Raw genomic sequence first — 17,099 nt, forward strand, 5'->3', positions numbered from 1 at the left:
GAATAATAATAATGAATTTTAATAATTAATAATAATAGTAATAATAATAATAATAATGGATTTTAATAACAATTAATAACAACGAATGATAATGAATGGAATGAAAGAAAATTGTCTCTAAAAATTGTACAACAATCATGAAATAACTGAATGATTTTCAGTTCTTGGAAAATCTCTTTTTCCTTCTTTCTCTCTTTCAATTTTCATCTTCGTCTTTGCATTTGCTGCGCAGAACTAAAGGCAAACTATAAAAGCATGCGCATTTAACTATTGCGCATTTAGTCATCGTAAACTGTTCAGCAAGCAAGGAGCACATTCACAACGTCGGGAAGTGTAAAGATAGTGTCCGAGGAAGTAAGGTTACGTTGCGCGCTTATCTTACTTTGAAAAGTGTTTGTGTGAACCATATAAACCTGGCTGGGCAGAGACACTGCCAATTTAATCGGTTATCTCGCATCAATGCGGGATGAAATAATAGCAGATCCAAATCGATTGTAGCCGACGGCTTAACTTCGAGCGTCCGTACTCAGTTTCAGTGTAAACTAGTCGGTCGTCGAGTGTGTTGTCGGAAAGACACAGTATTTTTGTGTGTAATGAAACGATAATTCCACGAGACAACCAATTTTCGTATATAATTAACACCACCCACAACTTTCGAATAAATCTTGGAGAATTTTCCCTTAAAAACAGTATCTAGAGTAACAAAAAGTCAACGACACTTTAAACCCAATGCATCATCTCTATAACCTTTGATGTTATTTTCACTTTTCCTTTCTTTATGTATCAAAGTGATTGATAAATGATCACGACTGGAGATCTAGATAACACGTGACATTTTCATAGAAAGAGTATAATACCTATGCTACTTTACAGTAATTGGAATTTACCAGGATTTCAATTTGGTTCTCTAAATTCGTTATTTTGAAAAAATCGTGAAAAAAAATTCGAAAGGCAAAATACTTGGGGCGAAGTTTAAAAAGAATTTAAAGAAAGATCTCGGCGAAAATTTGCCGAGGTCAGTGAGTAATCTTTGTTGCAAATCAAGACAGTAAAGATGTCATCTGCATGTGTGGGGAACTGTACAAATCCAGGAATATTGCACGACAATTTCATTGAGGATTATTGGGCAACATGGAACGTTGCTATGGATTATTTTGAGTATCAACCCTGGTTTTTTTCCTTAATAGGAAGTTTCATGGTCGGTCTTTCAGGAATTCTTCCCCTCTTAATCATCCCCATTGAGGCGGGCACAAATTTAAAAAATGGAGGTAATTCTTTAATCAATTATTATATAATTCACAAAAATTAGGCCACTGTAGAAAAAAGTTTCAACAAAGCAAAAATTTTGCCACTGTCAAAAAAAAATTTAATTCAGAAAGAAATGATCGAATTAGAAATACGAAAATGTATTTTTGGTCAAAAAAAAAAAAAAACAATTTTCTTGTCTAGCTTAAGGGTTTTGTATCTATTTCGAAACAAGGGTATTTTTAAATTCAAATGAGGTTTTTGACTCGCGTCAAGTGTGCATTAATAGCACATTCATATCTCGCCTTGCAATAAAAAATTGATTAGAAATACAAATTTCAAAATTATCAATTATCTCAATCTTATTTTTCCTATTTACAATGCAAATTCAGATCTAGCATCATCTCGAACAGATTTACATCAGCCGGAAAATTTTGCATCAATTAAAAGAAAAATAGATGCAAAAATAAAAATAGAAACAATTTCCAATTTCTAAATTTTTTTTTTAACGAACTTCTATTGTCTTGAAAAAACAAATATTTTCGTTCTAACACTTTCCTGTTATCAGTTTATGCAATGAATGTCGAACATTAATAAACAATAATGAAGCATAATTATAAAACAAAGCTCTTTACAAGATACCTTCATTTCCTGTAATGACAACATGGAGACTAAAGAATATTTATTAATATTCCATAAAATGATTTTGTTATCTTTTATCACTACTGCAAATTCATTTCCACTGACTGACTTTCTAAACTTTGAACTCATGACTAATTTTAAATATTATGCATTAACTGCGAGAAAATAAAGGATTTAAAATACGAAGTAAAAAATAAGAAATTTATAGATAAACAGAATTTTTCATTTTTAATGAAAATGATGAAAATTAAGAGAATAAAAAATATATTAAATAACTGCAAATATTATTTTAAAATGAAAACATTAACATGTTTATTGATTTAATAAATTTATTAAATTAAATATTTGCAATATCAACAGAACAGACAGACACAGATTCTTTTTAAATCTTTCCGATAATCCGCCGTCATTGTTGACAAATATCGATGCACTTTTATATGTGCAAATAAAAACTATGCGTCATGTGATTTTTATCGAATTAGGGATACGCTTTGTGATTGATGACTTTTTTCAAAGAATATGAATGCATTTTGACACAATAATTTCTAAAAGATAATAAATAATGCAACAAAAATATTTACCGCTACCCGCTACATGAACATAACCTCAAAATGTACCTGTCTATAACGACGTCCAAATGATTCCGAATTTTCATCTGTCTCCAAGTTTCTCATGGTTTAATCAGTTGTTTGAACACTTTACTTGCTAATTACTTATTTTCACTTTAGTATGTAACGTTTTTACTTTGTAAATACTATTTTTTATTTGATAGAAAAACACATTTGAATCGTTTGAGCAAACGACAAGAACTGAACTTTTCATGTGAGTCTGCGCAGTGTCCCATAAGTGCAAAGGCAATTTTTCGACCAATCAGATTTGAGCTTGTGAACGATACTTTAATGGCGCGAGTTTTTAAATTTGATTGTAGAGAATTTATTTTAGAAAATATATTTCCCTGAAATAATTAGTACTAAATCGTTGTATATCACAATTTTATTGAAACCTGTATTCTAAGTTTTCACCGGTCTAATAATAAATACAGTTTAAAAAATACGTCACAATATTTTGGACTAATTTTTAACTCTTTTTTTATTAACAAATAAAAAATTTTTTCCTTTCCCCTAGGAGTGTGACGTAGTTTATGAACCACCCCTAACATAATATAACCTATTTCCGAAAAAATAATTATTTTACGTTTAGTAAACAAGGTAAAAAATAGAAAAATTGAATTTTAATATAAATAAATTAAAATTTCAAAAAGTGACGCGATTTTTAGGTCTAAATTATAATTGAAATGCTTGATGTTTTCAAGCGTACACTCTTATCTTTATTCTGAACTACTCAAGATTTATCTTTAAGAAAGAAGTTAAAAGACAATTCTTCGCATTCTTGTTTTACATTTTTTTCTTGCTATCACAAAATCAAGTTTTATCTTAAACACTCGTACGAAACAGATAATTCAATTGGCAATATCAAAGTTGTGTTGGTGACTATAATTATTATTTTCTTAGTTCACTTGAGAAAAGATAAAATTAAGTAGAAAACTATAAAACTACATTTTCTATTTCTATGAAAATAAATTGCAATTTATTACTAAAATTTCGGAAATAATTAATATCAAAATATCCTTTTTATTTGAATTTAAATTTGTACAAATAAATTTAAATTCAATATATTTATTTACAATTTTATTTACTTGTAAATAAATAAATTTGTAACTTTATTTATTTGTACGTAAATAATTAAAATTTGTAAGTAAACATTACGAATTTAAATTTAATATACAAATATCAATCGGTATTTTCTTCGGACTAAAAAAAAAGCGAAGTAAAAACACGTCATTCTAAAGGAAAACCAGGAAAACCTCAAAATTTGTTTAAAACTTTTTTAAAATTATTTTTTTAATATATTCAGTTAATGCAAACCGCACAAGTGCGATAAACTTGTTTGCATTTGCATTGTTGTAGAAACAAATAATAATATAAGCAAAAAAATATAATATTCACTGATAAAATATGCGATATTGAAAATTTTTTGCACTAAACTATTTTTAATGCACTATAGAAACCATTAAAATTTGTAGGCTTAAATTCCGAAGTGTAATATAAAAATAAATTCATTTCATTCATACTATAGATATAATATGAACAGGAAATATTCTTTACAAGTGTTAATAAACTTCATGTGTACCATTATAAAAGAATAGCATTTCTTATTAATATTCTTTAGAAGAATATCAAGAAAGGATCATTTTTGTAAAATTATTCTAATTTCTTTTCGCCTTTTGTTTTATTTTATTTTTTCCCCTTTTGCTTTTTTCGAATTTTTTCTCTCTTTGTTTTATTTTTTCTCCTTTTGTTTTATTTTATTTTATCTTTTTTTTGTAATAAAATAATTATTAATTGACTCGATAAAAGAAACAAGGAAAATATTTTTACATAAAATATTAAAAATGCAAAAGAATTAAACAAAACAAGTTTAATTTATTAAATTAGTGAAAAATATTTTTTTATTTTTGTTTAATAATATTTTTTGTTAGAAATGCTAAATTTATTGTCTTGAAAGATTATATATTATTATTTTTAAAAGACTAAAAAGAATGATTATTTTCAAAAAATTAATAACAATAATTATTTTTAATAACAATAGTTATTATTTTTTATAACAATAATTATTATTTTTAATAACAATAATTATTATTTTCTGTTTAAATTAGTTCGAGCTGAATGATAAATTTCATAATTTATTTTATAATAACACAAGATGAATGTTATTAACACCTGGCAAAATAATTCCTGGTAGAATTTAAAAAATATAATTTTAATTTAATGAAACTTTTTACAGATTGTCTTATTTTAGGGACAGAAAAATAATAAATTGCATTCGTTTTTGTTACAGCAGGCGCATGTACGCTTAAATTACTTTTAAGTTTTGCTGTTGGAGGTTTGCTGGGAGATGTTTTTTTACATCTTTTGCCAGAAGCGTGGGCCAGTAAAACTCTTACGCAAGGTAATTATACTTTTAATTTAATTCATCTCAAATAATTAAATAAATATTTTCTAAAAAGTGTAAAATCACAAAGAGAAATTAATTTTCCATCAAATACTCTATTTTGTTGTATAAACCTTCGAGATTGACGCTGTTTGACGTTTTTAGATTAATTTAAATTTTTTATATAGATTCTATTCATTTAATATTTTTCTATTTATTTAATCGATTTAATCTAATTTAATTTACCAAACAAAATTTCTGATTTCAGCTCACAGTAACAACAGTCAACTACCAATGACATGTGGACTTTGGGTACTATCTGGTTTTCTCGTCTTCATTGTTGCCGAGAAAATGTTTATCGACGAGGGTGAAAAGAATTCTGAAGAGGAGGATGAACAAAAAACTGAAACTAAACTAACAACATCAACAGACGAACATCTATTTAAAAAAGCCACACTCAAGGAATTCGAGAACAACAATTTCCTCATGTCCTCTGAAAATGACATTCTAACAAAATTATGCGCTCGAAATGGAAAACAAGAACCACCTACAGTCGTTGAATTAAAATTAAATTTCAACAAAGTTCTCAACGGTTACAAGAATTCGCCAAAGAACGGAGTTCTAGTATATCCGAAGGACGAGATTGTTTCAAATATTGTAAAGAAAAATGGATTTAAAAATTGCAGTGATATTTTGAATAATGGATTTTACACTAATGGCTATGGACCCCTCAATTCAAAGTGCTCAAATGGATTTGATTCGGTGGCGAAATACAAGAAGGATGATATTCAATTGGTGGAGAAAACGGAGAAGCCTAAACATATTTCTGGATATTTGAATCTAATGGCGAATTGCATTGATAATTTTACACATGGCCTGGCAGTTGGTGGTTCATTTTTGATATCTTTTCGATTAGGTGCCCTAACGACATTTGCAATTCTTGTTCATGAAATACCGCATGAAGTTGGAGATTTTGCGATTTTATTGAGAAGTGGTTTCAGTAGGTGGGACGCGGCAAAAGCACAATTACTCACCGCCAGTGGCGGAATTTTCGGTGCTATGGTTGCTGTTCTTTGCAGTGGGAATGGTGTTGGTAAGTTAATAATCAGGGAAGTCAGGGATTTTTATTAAAAGTACTGAAAAAATTAAATTTTTAGAATTCATAAGAAGATTCAGAATTTTTTGTGACTTTTTTGTTTGCCTCATAAACTATGAAACTACCACTAATTCTAATACAAAGCCTTCAAAACATTTTTCTATTTCTGACAAGAATGAATTTTCTAATATTTAATTATTTAAAAAATTTTAACGCAATTATTTTCATAAACAACAAAATTCTTCACTGAAATTCAATTATTTTTAGGAATTTTAATAAAATTCTTACCAAAAATCAATTATTTTCATAAATAACAATATTCACTACAAGAATATTCAATTATTTTCAAAAGTGATAAAATTCTTCGTAGAAATTTAATTATTTTCAAAAATTTTAATGAATATCTCGTCCAGAATTCAATTATCTTTACAAAAAGCAAAAATTTTCACCAAAAATTCAATTATTTTTCAAAACTTTAAATAAAATACTTTGCGAAATTTCAATTATTTTCAAAAGTTTTTCGCAATTCAATGATTTTAAATATTTACTATTTTCATAAAATTTATCACAAAATTTAATCATTGAAAAAAATTTTGTTGCTACAATTCTATAAAAACATTGAATTATTTTCAATAATATTTCTTTAAGGAATTCAATTATTTTCATCGCAGAATTTCAAATATTTTTGATTCAATTTTAAATATATTCCTCGAAAAATGCAATTATTCTTAAAAACTTTATTAAAACTCTACGATAGAATTCAATTTTAAGAAACATTCAATTATTCAATAAAATAATAAAATTCGTTGCAATAATTCAATTATTTTATAAATAACTATTAATTTGTCACAAAAAATCAATTATTTTCAAACATTTTTAAGAAATTTTGTTTAAATTTTAATAAAAGTCTTAAAAAGTTTTCAATTATTTTCAAAAATTTGTGATAAAATTCTTTAATTCAATAAATTTCAGTAAAATTTTAATTAAATTCCTTATAATAAATTAATTATTTTTAAAAGTTAATAATCAAATTCTTCATAAAAATTCAACTTTAAGAAACATTCAACTATTAAATAAATTATTTATTTTTATATTTAAATAATTAATTCTTTGCAAAATTCAATTATTTTCACAAATAACTTTTAATTTGTCGCAAAAAATCAACTATTTTCAAATTTTTTTTAAATTTTAATAAAATTATTCAAAAATTTCCTATTACTTTTAAAAATTTGTGATAAAATTCTTTAATTCAATAAATTTTTAGTAAAATTTTAATTAAATTCCTGAAAAGAAATTAATTATTTTCAAAAGTGATAAAATTCTTTGTTTAAATTTAATTATTTTCAAAAATTTTAACGAATATCTTGTCAAGAATTCAATTATCTTAATAAGTAGCAAAAGTTTTTACCAAAAATTCAATTATTTTCAAAAAATTAAATAAAATTCTTTGCAAAATTTCAATTATTTTCAATAATATTTCTTTTAGGAATTCAATTAGGTATTTTCATCACAGAATTCCAAATATTTTTAGTACAATTTTAAATAAATTCTTCATTAAATGCAATTATTCTTAAAAATTTTAATAAAATTCTTCAAAAGTTAATTATTTTCAAAAATTTGTGATAAAATTCTTTAATTCAATAAATTTCAGTAAAAATTCAATTCAATTAAAAGAAATTAATTATTTTCAAAAATTATTAATCAAATTTCTTCATAAAAATTCAATTAATAAATAAATTATTTATTTTTGTATTTAAATAATTGAATTTTAAAATTAATCATCTTTAATTATTATAAAACATGAAGATAATGATTGTTCCGAGTCGAAGACTCGGAGTGATCGATTTCTTTATGTTTTATAACAATATTCTTATAAGTTGTTGAATTTTAAAAAGGTTAGAATTTAAATTTTTGAATATTTAAATTATAAGAAAGGAATATTAAAAAATAAGTTAATAAAGAATAAGAAAGAAATATTAAAAGCATTAAAGCGTGAACTTTTTGTAGAAATAATTGAATTTTGAAAAGATTTCAAATTAAAATCTTTGAAAATCTGAATTATTCATATTTTCATTTCCACAATTATGTGGAATTAATTTTTTAGAGAAAGTGTAATTGCGTATTTTTTTTTAATTATTTCAAGTTTTTATTTTCAAACATATTTTTAATTGAAGAATTTCCGAATAATCAAAATTTCCGTAAAATTGAATTGTGAACAGATGCATTTGAAAATTCTCGAAAATCTTTTTTAAAAATTATTAAAAATAGATAATCAAAAAACAAAAATTTAAAGAGAAGAATTTTAGTTAAAAATTCAAGAAAATAGTATAATAATAATTGAATTTAAATGATGAAAATAATTTCGAAGAAGTTAGAGTAATAATATTTTAATAATTCTTTTACTTTTATAAAAGGTTTTACGGTAATTTTTGGCAAAAAAAATTTTTAGTGTTTAAAAAGGGGTAAAGAGTAAATAATTGCTAATTTTTTACTTTTCTCTTTTTTAGAGTCAAGAACAAGTTGGATTCTTCCATTCACAGCGGGAGGCTTTTTGCACATTGGTCTAGTGTCAGTTTTGCCAGAGTTGCTCAAGGAAACAAATCCCAAAGAATCTTTAAAGCAGTTGGGCGCTCTGCTTGCTGGTATAACAATTATGGCGTTTTTGACTATATTTTGCGACTAAATGTAAATATTTTTTTTTTTTTTTTTTCAATTGAAATTTGTAATTTTCTACTTAAATATAAATTTGTTGGGCGACAAGTGATAATAGTACCCTGTGCTAGAAAACTTTTTTGTAGAAGATTCTATTTCGGAATGAAAACAATTTTTTTTTAATTTCTAAACGTTAAGACAAACGTAGCGAAAAAAATCAGGGTACTCTTAGGAAGCAATTTAATTGAAATTATGCGCATTTGGCGATAGATTATTATAGTTTTAGATTTATTTTTACACGTCAAGATAAAAAGTCTTGGGTAGGAACGAAATTACCTGTTATAAATTTATTAAACAAGGCCAGTATTTGCTGCTTCTACAATGAAAGCAACTCAAAATGAAAAAAGAATACAGTCCCAAAGATAATGTCAGCGGCTTCCACTTTTTAAGCTATTTGTCAAAATAAAAAAATGATTTGCAAGGAAAAGTCAGTTTTTGGCGCGCACAGGGAAGATGAATGTTATTAAAAATTAATGTATGTATACGTAGATTTTTCCAGTATTATACATGCATATTTTTTTAATTCTCCTAAAGCTGTAAATATTCTATGATAGTTGGTTCGCAAATACAGCCTCGATAAATAATTGTCCGAGGGCGAACAAAATTGGATCGAACTTAATATATTTTTTTAAAATAATTCAATATATACCGTACATATTATAGAAGCTAGGAGCCTTTCACTGTTCTACGATCTGTTTTAAATCTGTTTATAAAAAATCACATTGTTATTGAATAATATTAAATACTATATTGAAGAGAAAAATTTTTTGATCAAATAGTAAAGCGATGTTATTTCTTTTTTTAAAAATCAGCAGTCTTTTCAATTCATAAATATTTTGACTTTTGTGATTTAATTTTGATTTTGAAATCGAGCCGAAAAATTGACAAAATTTAGTGCTCTAATACCGTATAACTAAAATGACAGATGTGGTTTATGTTTAGAAAAAGAAGTCTTGTTATTAATCCAGTGATTAAAACATAAAGTTCCACAATTTTGTTAATTATATAATAATAGAAACATTTTGTTTATCATATTTTTTCTAAAAGTACGTTATAAGAAATTCTTTGATATTCAAATTAAATATTAAACACTTACTGGTTTCGTAATATTTAGTATAAATATATTTTTCATTATTTGATTAATCAAGGAATTTCATAATATAGTTTATTATTACTATCTTGTATACTTATATATATAACCGGCGATGACTGTAAATAAACGTCATTATTCCACATTATTTATGTTTATCAATTTTACCATAAAAATTTAAGTTTTCCCTGATTTCCTGACACAATTTTGACTTTTTCTCTGATCCTAAAAAAATATTCTGATTCATACTAAAAATAATTTGATACTCAACAAAAATGTTTCATTACATTTATTTACAAATTTTTTTTATTATAAAGTTATTCAAAAACATCAATAACTTCTTTTTTAAATAAATAGTTAATTATTACTACTTTTCCAAAAAAAATTAGGATTTTCAAAAATTTCAAATTCGACAACTAATAAGAATATTATTATAAAACACGCAGAAATCAATTTCTTCGTGTTTTATAATAATTACAGATGACCGACTCATAAAGTCATTATTTTATATTTTTTAAATTATAAGAATATTGTTACTAATAACATCTTCAAAATTATTTTAATCATTTTAATTCAATTATTAATTTCTAGAATTTTTAACTTAAATTGTTCTTTAAATCAATTATTTTTAATAATTTTTGAAAATTTTCAAATTAATTTGTTTACAATTCAATTTTAAGAAAATTCAATTATACGGAAATTCTTCATTTAAATTGATATTAGAAAATAAAACTTCAAATAATTTTTAAAAAATTCAATTAAACTTTTTTAAAAAAATTAATTCCACAGAATTGTTAGTTAGAAGTATGAAAAATTCAAATTTTCATAGATTTTCATTTAAAACCTTTTCAAAATTCAATTATTTCTAAAAATTCACGCTCTAATGGTTTTAATATTCAATTATTATCTAAAACTTTAACTGAAATTAATTTTTAAATTAATTTTTATTAGAAGATTCTACTAGAATTTAATTTTTTTAAATACAAAAAAACAATTTATTGAATAAATAAATGATTTCTTAAAATTAAATTCTTATAAAGAATTTTATCAACAAATTTTCAAATAATTGGATTCTTTCGACGAATTTTAATAAAAATTTTTAATAATAATTTTAATTTTTCTTGAAATTGGATTAAAATTGTATTAAAAGTAATTGAAAATCTGCGATAATTTTTAATATTTATGAAAATAATTGAATCATTCAATTCTTTAAATACAAAAATTAATAATTTATTGAATATTTGAATATTTCTTAAAGTTGAATTCTTATAAACAATTTTATCAACAAATTTTAAAATAATTGTATTCTTTCGACGAATTTTAATGAAATTTTTAATAATAATTTTAATTTTTCTTGATAATTTTAAGTAATTAAATTCTTTCAAACAATTTCAAAAAAAAAAATTAAATTAAATTGTTTCAAAAAAATTAATTCTACAAAATTGTTAGTTAAAAGTATGAAAAGTTCAAATTTTCAAAGATTTTAATTTGAAATCTTTTCAAACTTCAATTATTTCTTAAAATTCATGCTATAATGCTTTTAATATTAATTATTACATTAAATTTTGACTGAAACTTATTTTTAAATCAATTTTTATGAGAAAATTCTACGAGAATTCAATTATTTAAATACAAAAATAAATAATTTATTTAATAGTTGACTGTTTCTTAAAATTGAATTTTTATGAAGAATTTGATTAATAACTTTTAAAATTAATTAATTTCTTTTAAGGAATTTAATTAAAATTTTACTGAAATTTATTGAATTAAAGAATATTATCACAAATTTTTGAAAATAATTGAATACTTTTGAAAATAATTGAATACTTTTGAAGAATTTTATTAAAATTTTAAAAAAATTTCTTAAAAAATTTTGAAAATAATTGATTTTCTGCGACAAATTAATAAATATTTATAAAATAATTTAATTATTGCAACGAATTTTATTTAATAATTGAATGTTTCTTAAAATTAAATTCTTTCGTAGAGTTTGAATAAAATTTTTAAGAATAATTGCATTTTTTGAGGAATTTATTTAAAATTGTACTAAAAATATTTGAATATCTACGATGAAAATAATTGAATTCCTAAATGAAAGTTTTGTATTTATAAAAATAATTGAATGTTTTCATAGAATTGTATCAACAAATTTTTTTCAATGATTAAATTTTGTGTTAAATTTTATGAAAATAGTAAATATTGAAAATCATTGAATTGCGAAAAACTTTTGAAAATAATTGAAATTTTGTAAAGAATTTTATTTAAATTTTTGAAAATAATTGAATTTTTGGTGAAAACTTTTGTTATTTATAAAGATAATTGAATTTTTGACGAGATATTTGTTAAAGTTTTTTAATAATAATTTAATTACTACGAAGAATTTTATTACTTTTAAAAATAATTGAATTCTTTTGGGAAATTTGATTAAAATATTAGATATTGAAAATCATTTAATTGAGGAAAATATTTGGAATGTAATTGAAATTTTGTCAAGAATTTCATCAAAATTTTCGAAAATAATTGAATTTCAGAGAAGAGTTTTATTATTTATAATTCAAATTTTGACGAGAATTTTTAAAAAATCTTTTAACATAATTGGATTTGTGGGAAGAATTTTATTACTTTTGAAAATAATTGAATTTCTGTAGTCATTTGTAACTTTTTCAAAATTGAATTTCTTTTTTTAAATGTTTTTAACTAAACTTCTTCTATAAATCAATGTTTTAAAATACAGAACCTCTTATTTGTGGAAAATGAAATCTCTCAAAAAATTAGCTTTAATCAGTCAGTTTATTCAACAGTAATATATAAAATAGCTAATAAAACTATGCTGTTTACATAAATATACATATAAATAAATTTTTACAAATTACTTTTCTTTTTTTCTTTCTTTCCTTCTTTTTTTCTGTCCTTCTTTCTTTTTTTGTTTTCTGTCTTCCCCTCTTTCTATTTTATTTTCTTTTTTTTATTTTTCTCTTGAAGTTGAAAAATGCTCGCCACAGCAAATTGCGAATCACAAGCTTTGTACTGGTAAAAGATATTCAAGCCATTTTCGTTAAGCAATCCTTATATCATAATTCATCGTGGGAATATTGCAAGAGAAGGTTTAGTTTTTCCAAAATTAAAATAAGTTCACTATCCGTTTCATCTTTCCCCTCGAGCATTAAGCTTCGTTTTTTGTACATATCCAATACTCTATTTATCAAAGAAAGTACTGTTTTCCTCTCTTTCATAAATTCAATTTCACACACAGGATTCAGTGTTATCAGACTTTCAACAACCGTCTGAACGAGTTCATCGGCTTGATCGATAAAGTCAACGGTAATTATATTACGAAAGACTTTAGTGGCAAACTTGAGCAGTTCGAAACAATAATTATGCATTAAAAGTTTCTTCTCAAAATTTGTGCTTGTATATGCTTTCAATCTCTGTCGACGTACTTCCTCGTCGGTAAATTCGATAATATTCCTTCTCTCGATGAGCAAATCATTGACTAGATTCATTACTCTAATTTGCGGTTGAAGTTGATTGCCGTCAAGTAACTTTGCAAATACTTCGAGTCCACCATGATCGAAAAATACTTTCTGCGCTATTGGAAATTGACGAATTATCGAACTCAGAGCAAAGAGACATTTGGATTTTACTTCGTTACTGTCAGTCGTCAATAGTAGATGTAAAAGCTTTTGTATAAAATCAGTTTCCAATACTTTTGCCTGCACCTTTGGATTTGATTGCGCAGTTGCTCCCAAAAGTCTCAGTGCTTCGGATTTTATTTCGTCACTTGTTGAATTCAGACAGGGACTTATAATTTTCGTGAGGCTGAAAAATATTAATTAAATTATTAACAATAAAAAAATTAAACATTACAAAATTCTGCATCAAAAAATTAAATTCTAATTCTAATTTCTAAATTAATTCTTAATTTCTAAATTTCTATTTCTAATTCTAATTTTAAATTAAATTAAATTAAATTAAATTCTACATCAAAACCTACATTTAATTTTAATTAAAAAAATCATTAAACATTAAACAAATAGGTAATAAAGAAGGAAATTTCACAAAAAAATTTACCTGAATAAAATTAAAATAAAACTGATTAAAAATGATCAAGTTCTTACCCTCCCATGTCAATGAAGACTTGAGCATTATCAATTTGGTGAATTAAGTACTCTAAATCATCCAAAATATCAACGATTTTCTTAATCTTCTTCTTATCGAGAGTCTTTAGAAGAAGAATATCTTTATTCGCTAAAAAACGATTAAAATAATCTTTCATTAAATCTGTTTCTGTCGAAATATTCATATTCAGAGCCTCGAACTCTTTTTTCAATTCTTGGTAACTCTTGAACTTCTTCTCGATGTTTTCTATTTTCTGAAAAATGGTAAAACAAACATTAATTAATAGTTAGTAAATCGAAATTCAATTGTAGATTAAAAAAAATATCTCACATCAATAAAATGTTCTATTACATTTATTAACGAATTTCTTTAATTATAAAATTATTCGAAAACATCAATAACTGCTTTTTTGAATAAATATTTAATTATTATTATTATTTTTCCATGGCAATTAAAATTTTCAAAACATTAAAATTCAACAACTTTTAAGAATATTTTTAGAAAACATGAAGATATCGATCACTCCGAGTCTTCGACTCGGAGTGATCAATTTCTTCATGTTTTATAATAATTGAAGACGAACGACTCATAAAATCATTTTATATTTTCTAAAATTTTTAACTAAAATTCTTCTTTAAATAAATTATTTTTAATAATTTTTTCAAAAAGTTTTTTAAGAATTTTCAAATCCATTTGTTTACAATTCAATTTTACGAAATTTCGATTATACAGAAATTCTTCAATTAAATATATATTAGAAAATAAAAACTTCAAATAATTTCAACATAAAATTCAAATTTTCAAAGATTTTAATTTGAAACCTTTTGAAAATTTAATTATCTAAAATTTTAACTAAAATTCATTTTTAAATCAATTTTAATAAAAAATTCTACAAGAATTCAATTGTTTAAATACAAAAATTAATAAATTATTGAATTAATTGCGAAAAAATTTATTAAAAAAATTGTAAATCATTGAATTCCTCTGAAATTTTTATTATTTACGAAAATAATTAAATATTTATTGTGTAGAATTTTATTAAAAGTCTTTTAAATATAATTGAATTCTTTCAAATAATTTCAAATAAAAATTTAATTTAACTTTTACAAAAAAATTATTTCTACAGAATTGTTAGTTGAAAGTATGAGATAAATTATTGCGAAGAAATTTATAAAATTTCTTAAAATTGAATTTTGATAAAGAATTTTATAAAAAATTTTTTAAATAATTGTAAACTTTCGACGAATTTTAATAAAATTTTTAAGAATAATTACATTTTTCAATGAAATAAGATTAAAATTGTATTAAAATAATTAAAACTCTGCTGTGAGTTTTATTACCTATTTAGAAAAAAAATTGAATTCCTAAATAGAATTTTATTATTTATGAAAATAATTGAATTTTACAAAAGAATTTTATTAAAATTCCTGAAAATAATTGAATTCTTTCGAAGAATTTCTTTAAAATAATTGAATTTTTAAAAAGAATTTTATTATTTATGAAAATAATTGAATTTTACAAAGAATTTTATTATTTATTAAAATTATTGAATTTCTAGGAACAATTTCGATATTTGTAAGGATAATTGAATTCTTTCGAAGAATTTCTTTGAAATAATTGAATTTCTAAAAAGAATTTTATTTTTTATGAAAATAATTGAATTATTGTGGTAAATATTGTTATTTAAGAAAATAATTGAATATAACAAATAATTTTATTCCTAAAAAGAATTTTAATATTTACAAGAATAATTTAATTATTGCGAAGAAATATATATAAAAAAATTATAAATCATTGAATTCCTCTGAAATTTTTATTATTTATAAAAATAATTAAATAATTGAATTTATAATTATTACAATATTTATAAAAATAAAAAAATAATTGAATTCTTTCAAACAATTAACCCAAAAAAATTTAATTAAACTTTTTCAAAAAAATTAATTCTACAAAAATGTTAGTTAAAAGTATGAAAAATTCAAATTTTCAGAGATTTTAATTTGAAACCTTGTGAAAATTAAATTATTTCTAAAATTCACGCTATATTACTTTTAATATTCATTATCTAAAATTTTAACAGAAACTCATTTTTAAATAAATTTTTATTAGAAAATTTGATTAAAATTGAACTAAAAATGATTGAAATTCTGCTGTGAGTTTTATTATTTATGAAAATAATTTAATTCCTAAAAAAATGTATTATTCTATTTTCTGAAAAATGGTAAAACAAACGTTATTTAATAGTTAGTAAATCGAAATTATATCGTAAATTAAAAAAATAACTCACATCCTGTAAAGGTTTCATTTCATCCGACTTAATATTCTTCAGTTTCAATTTTAATTCTTCAAGTGGAATTTCCGAAAATGGTTTAGCCGATTCTTTCGTCAATTTTTCGTTCTCTTCCTTCTGCAACTGATCTGCATGAATAATTAACGATTTTGCTCGATTATTCGTTTTTTCTGTGGATTCCTTTGAATTATCATCCGGGTCCATTAATTTTGCCTCCGTTTTTCCAGTCTCAAAATTATGTCGTATGTGAAGTCCTTTTGGAATCGGTTGTCCTAATAATAAAAACATGTTGATTATTGTCTTCAACGGAAAATAATTTTAAAATAAAATAATTAAACGGAAAATAATAATTAAATAGAAAATAAGTTACTAGAAAATAATTCAATAGAAAAAAATCTATTCGAAAATAATTAAGTAGAAAATAAATTAATTGAAAATAATTAAAAAGAAAATAACTAAGTATAAATTATAAAAATTATTTAAAAAAATAGTTACCTTTTTCTACAATTTGCCATTCTCGCGTCGGAATAAATACACTTTCATTTTTCTCACTTATTTTCTCAACAGCATGAACATTAACACACAAATAACACAAAAAACAACAAAATAAATATAAATAAAAATTCATTTTGTTTAAAAAATTTTTCCAACCAACTTATTCTTATTGTATTTCTTCGAAATTAATCCAATCGTTTACTGTTACACATAAATAGAATAATAATGTGACAATTAACATAATTTTTCATCAGGGAATATTAAAATTTTGTTTAAATAAAACTGACTTTTCCTTTGCTTTCATATCGTTTCATTAAGATTGAGTCAGAATGAATTGTTGAAAACGTGGTGAAAGCGAATAGCGACACGCAAGCGAGAAATTTTTATCATATAAATTATACGTAAATCACGATAGTAAA

At 23.0% G+C, this 17,099-nt stretch overlaps 2 protein-coding genes across 2 annotated transcripts; one reads left to right on the forward strand and one right to left on the reverse strand.

Annotated features, from left to right (window-relative positions):
* The first annotated feature begins 267 nt into the window (after nt 1–267).
* On the forward strand, nt 268–9,924 carry LOC122511684 (zinc transporter ZIP13). The gene is made up of 4 exons (XM_043627090.1): nt 268–1,268; nt 4,786–4,896; nt 5,147–5,971; nt 8,482–9,924. Exons 1-4 carry the CDS (start codon nt 1,055–1,057, stop codon nt 8,655–8,657), a joined length of 1,326 nt encoding a protein of 441 aa, XP_043483025.1. The 5' UTR covers nt 268–1,054; the 3' UTR covers nt 8,658–9,924.
* A 2,623-nt stretch (nt 9,925–12,547) lies between these two features.
* LOC122511682 (nucleotide exchange factor SIL1) lies at nt 12,548–17,041 on the reverse strand. Its single transcript, XM_043627087.1, has 4 exons — nt 16,681–17,041; nt 16,183–16,457; nt 13,895–14,148; nt 12,548–13,595 (listed from the first exon to the last, which is right to left on the reverse strand). Exons 1-4 carry the CDS (start codon nt 16,811–16,813, stop codon nt 12,848–12,850), a joined length of 1,410 nt encoding a protein of 469 aa, XP_043483022.1. The 5' UTR covers nt 16,814–17,041; the 3' UTR covers nt 12,548–12,847.
* Nucleotides 17,042–17,099: the final 58 nt, after the last annotated feature.

Source organism: Leptopilina heterotoma, unplaced genomic scaffold, assembly GCF_015476425.1.
Source record: "Leptopilina heterotoma isolate Lh14 unplaced genomic scaffold, ASM1547642v1 Lhet_89, whole genome shotgun sequence".
Classification (NCBI taxonomy): domain Eukaryota; kingdom Metazoa; phylum Arthropoda; class Insecta; order Hymenoptera; family Figitidae; genus Leptopilina; species Leptopilina heterotoma.

What these genes read in the sequence shown, in the direction of transcription:
- LOC122511684 (XM_043627090.1), top strand. Translation starts at nt 1,055, where the DNA reads ATGTCATCTGCATGTGTGGGGAACTGTACAAATCCAGGAATATTGCAC. An exon ending in CACAAATTTAAAAAATGGAG is followed by an intron (nt 1,269 to 4,785) that starts GTAATTCTTTAA and finishes TTTTTGTTACAG; the next exon opens with CAGGCGCATGTACGCTTAAA. An exon ending in TTGCAGTGGGAATGGTGTTG is followed by an intron (nt 5,972 to 8,481) that starts GTAAGTTAATAA and finishes TCTCTTTTTTAG; the next exon opens with AGTCAAGAACAAGTTGGATT.
- LOC122511682 (XM_043627087.1), bottom strand. Translation starts at nt 16,813, where the DNA reads ATGAATTTTTATTTATATTTATTTTGTTGTTTTTTGTGTTATTTGTGT. An exon ending in AAATGAAACCTTTACAGGAT is followed by an intron (nt 14,149 to 16,182) that starts GTGAGTTATTTT and finishes ACCATTTTTCAG; the next exon opens with AAAATAGAAAACATCGAGAA. An exon ending in GTCTTCATTGACATGGGAGG is followed by an intron (nt 13,596 to 13,894) that starts GTAAGAACTTGA and finishes AATATTTTTCAG; the next exon opens with CCTCACGAAAATTATAAGTC.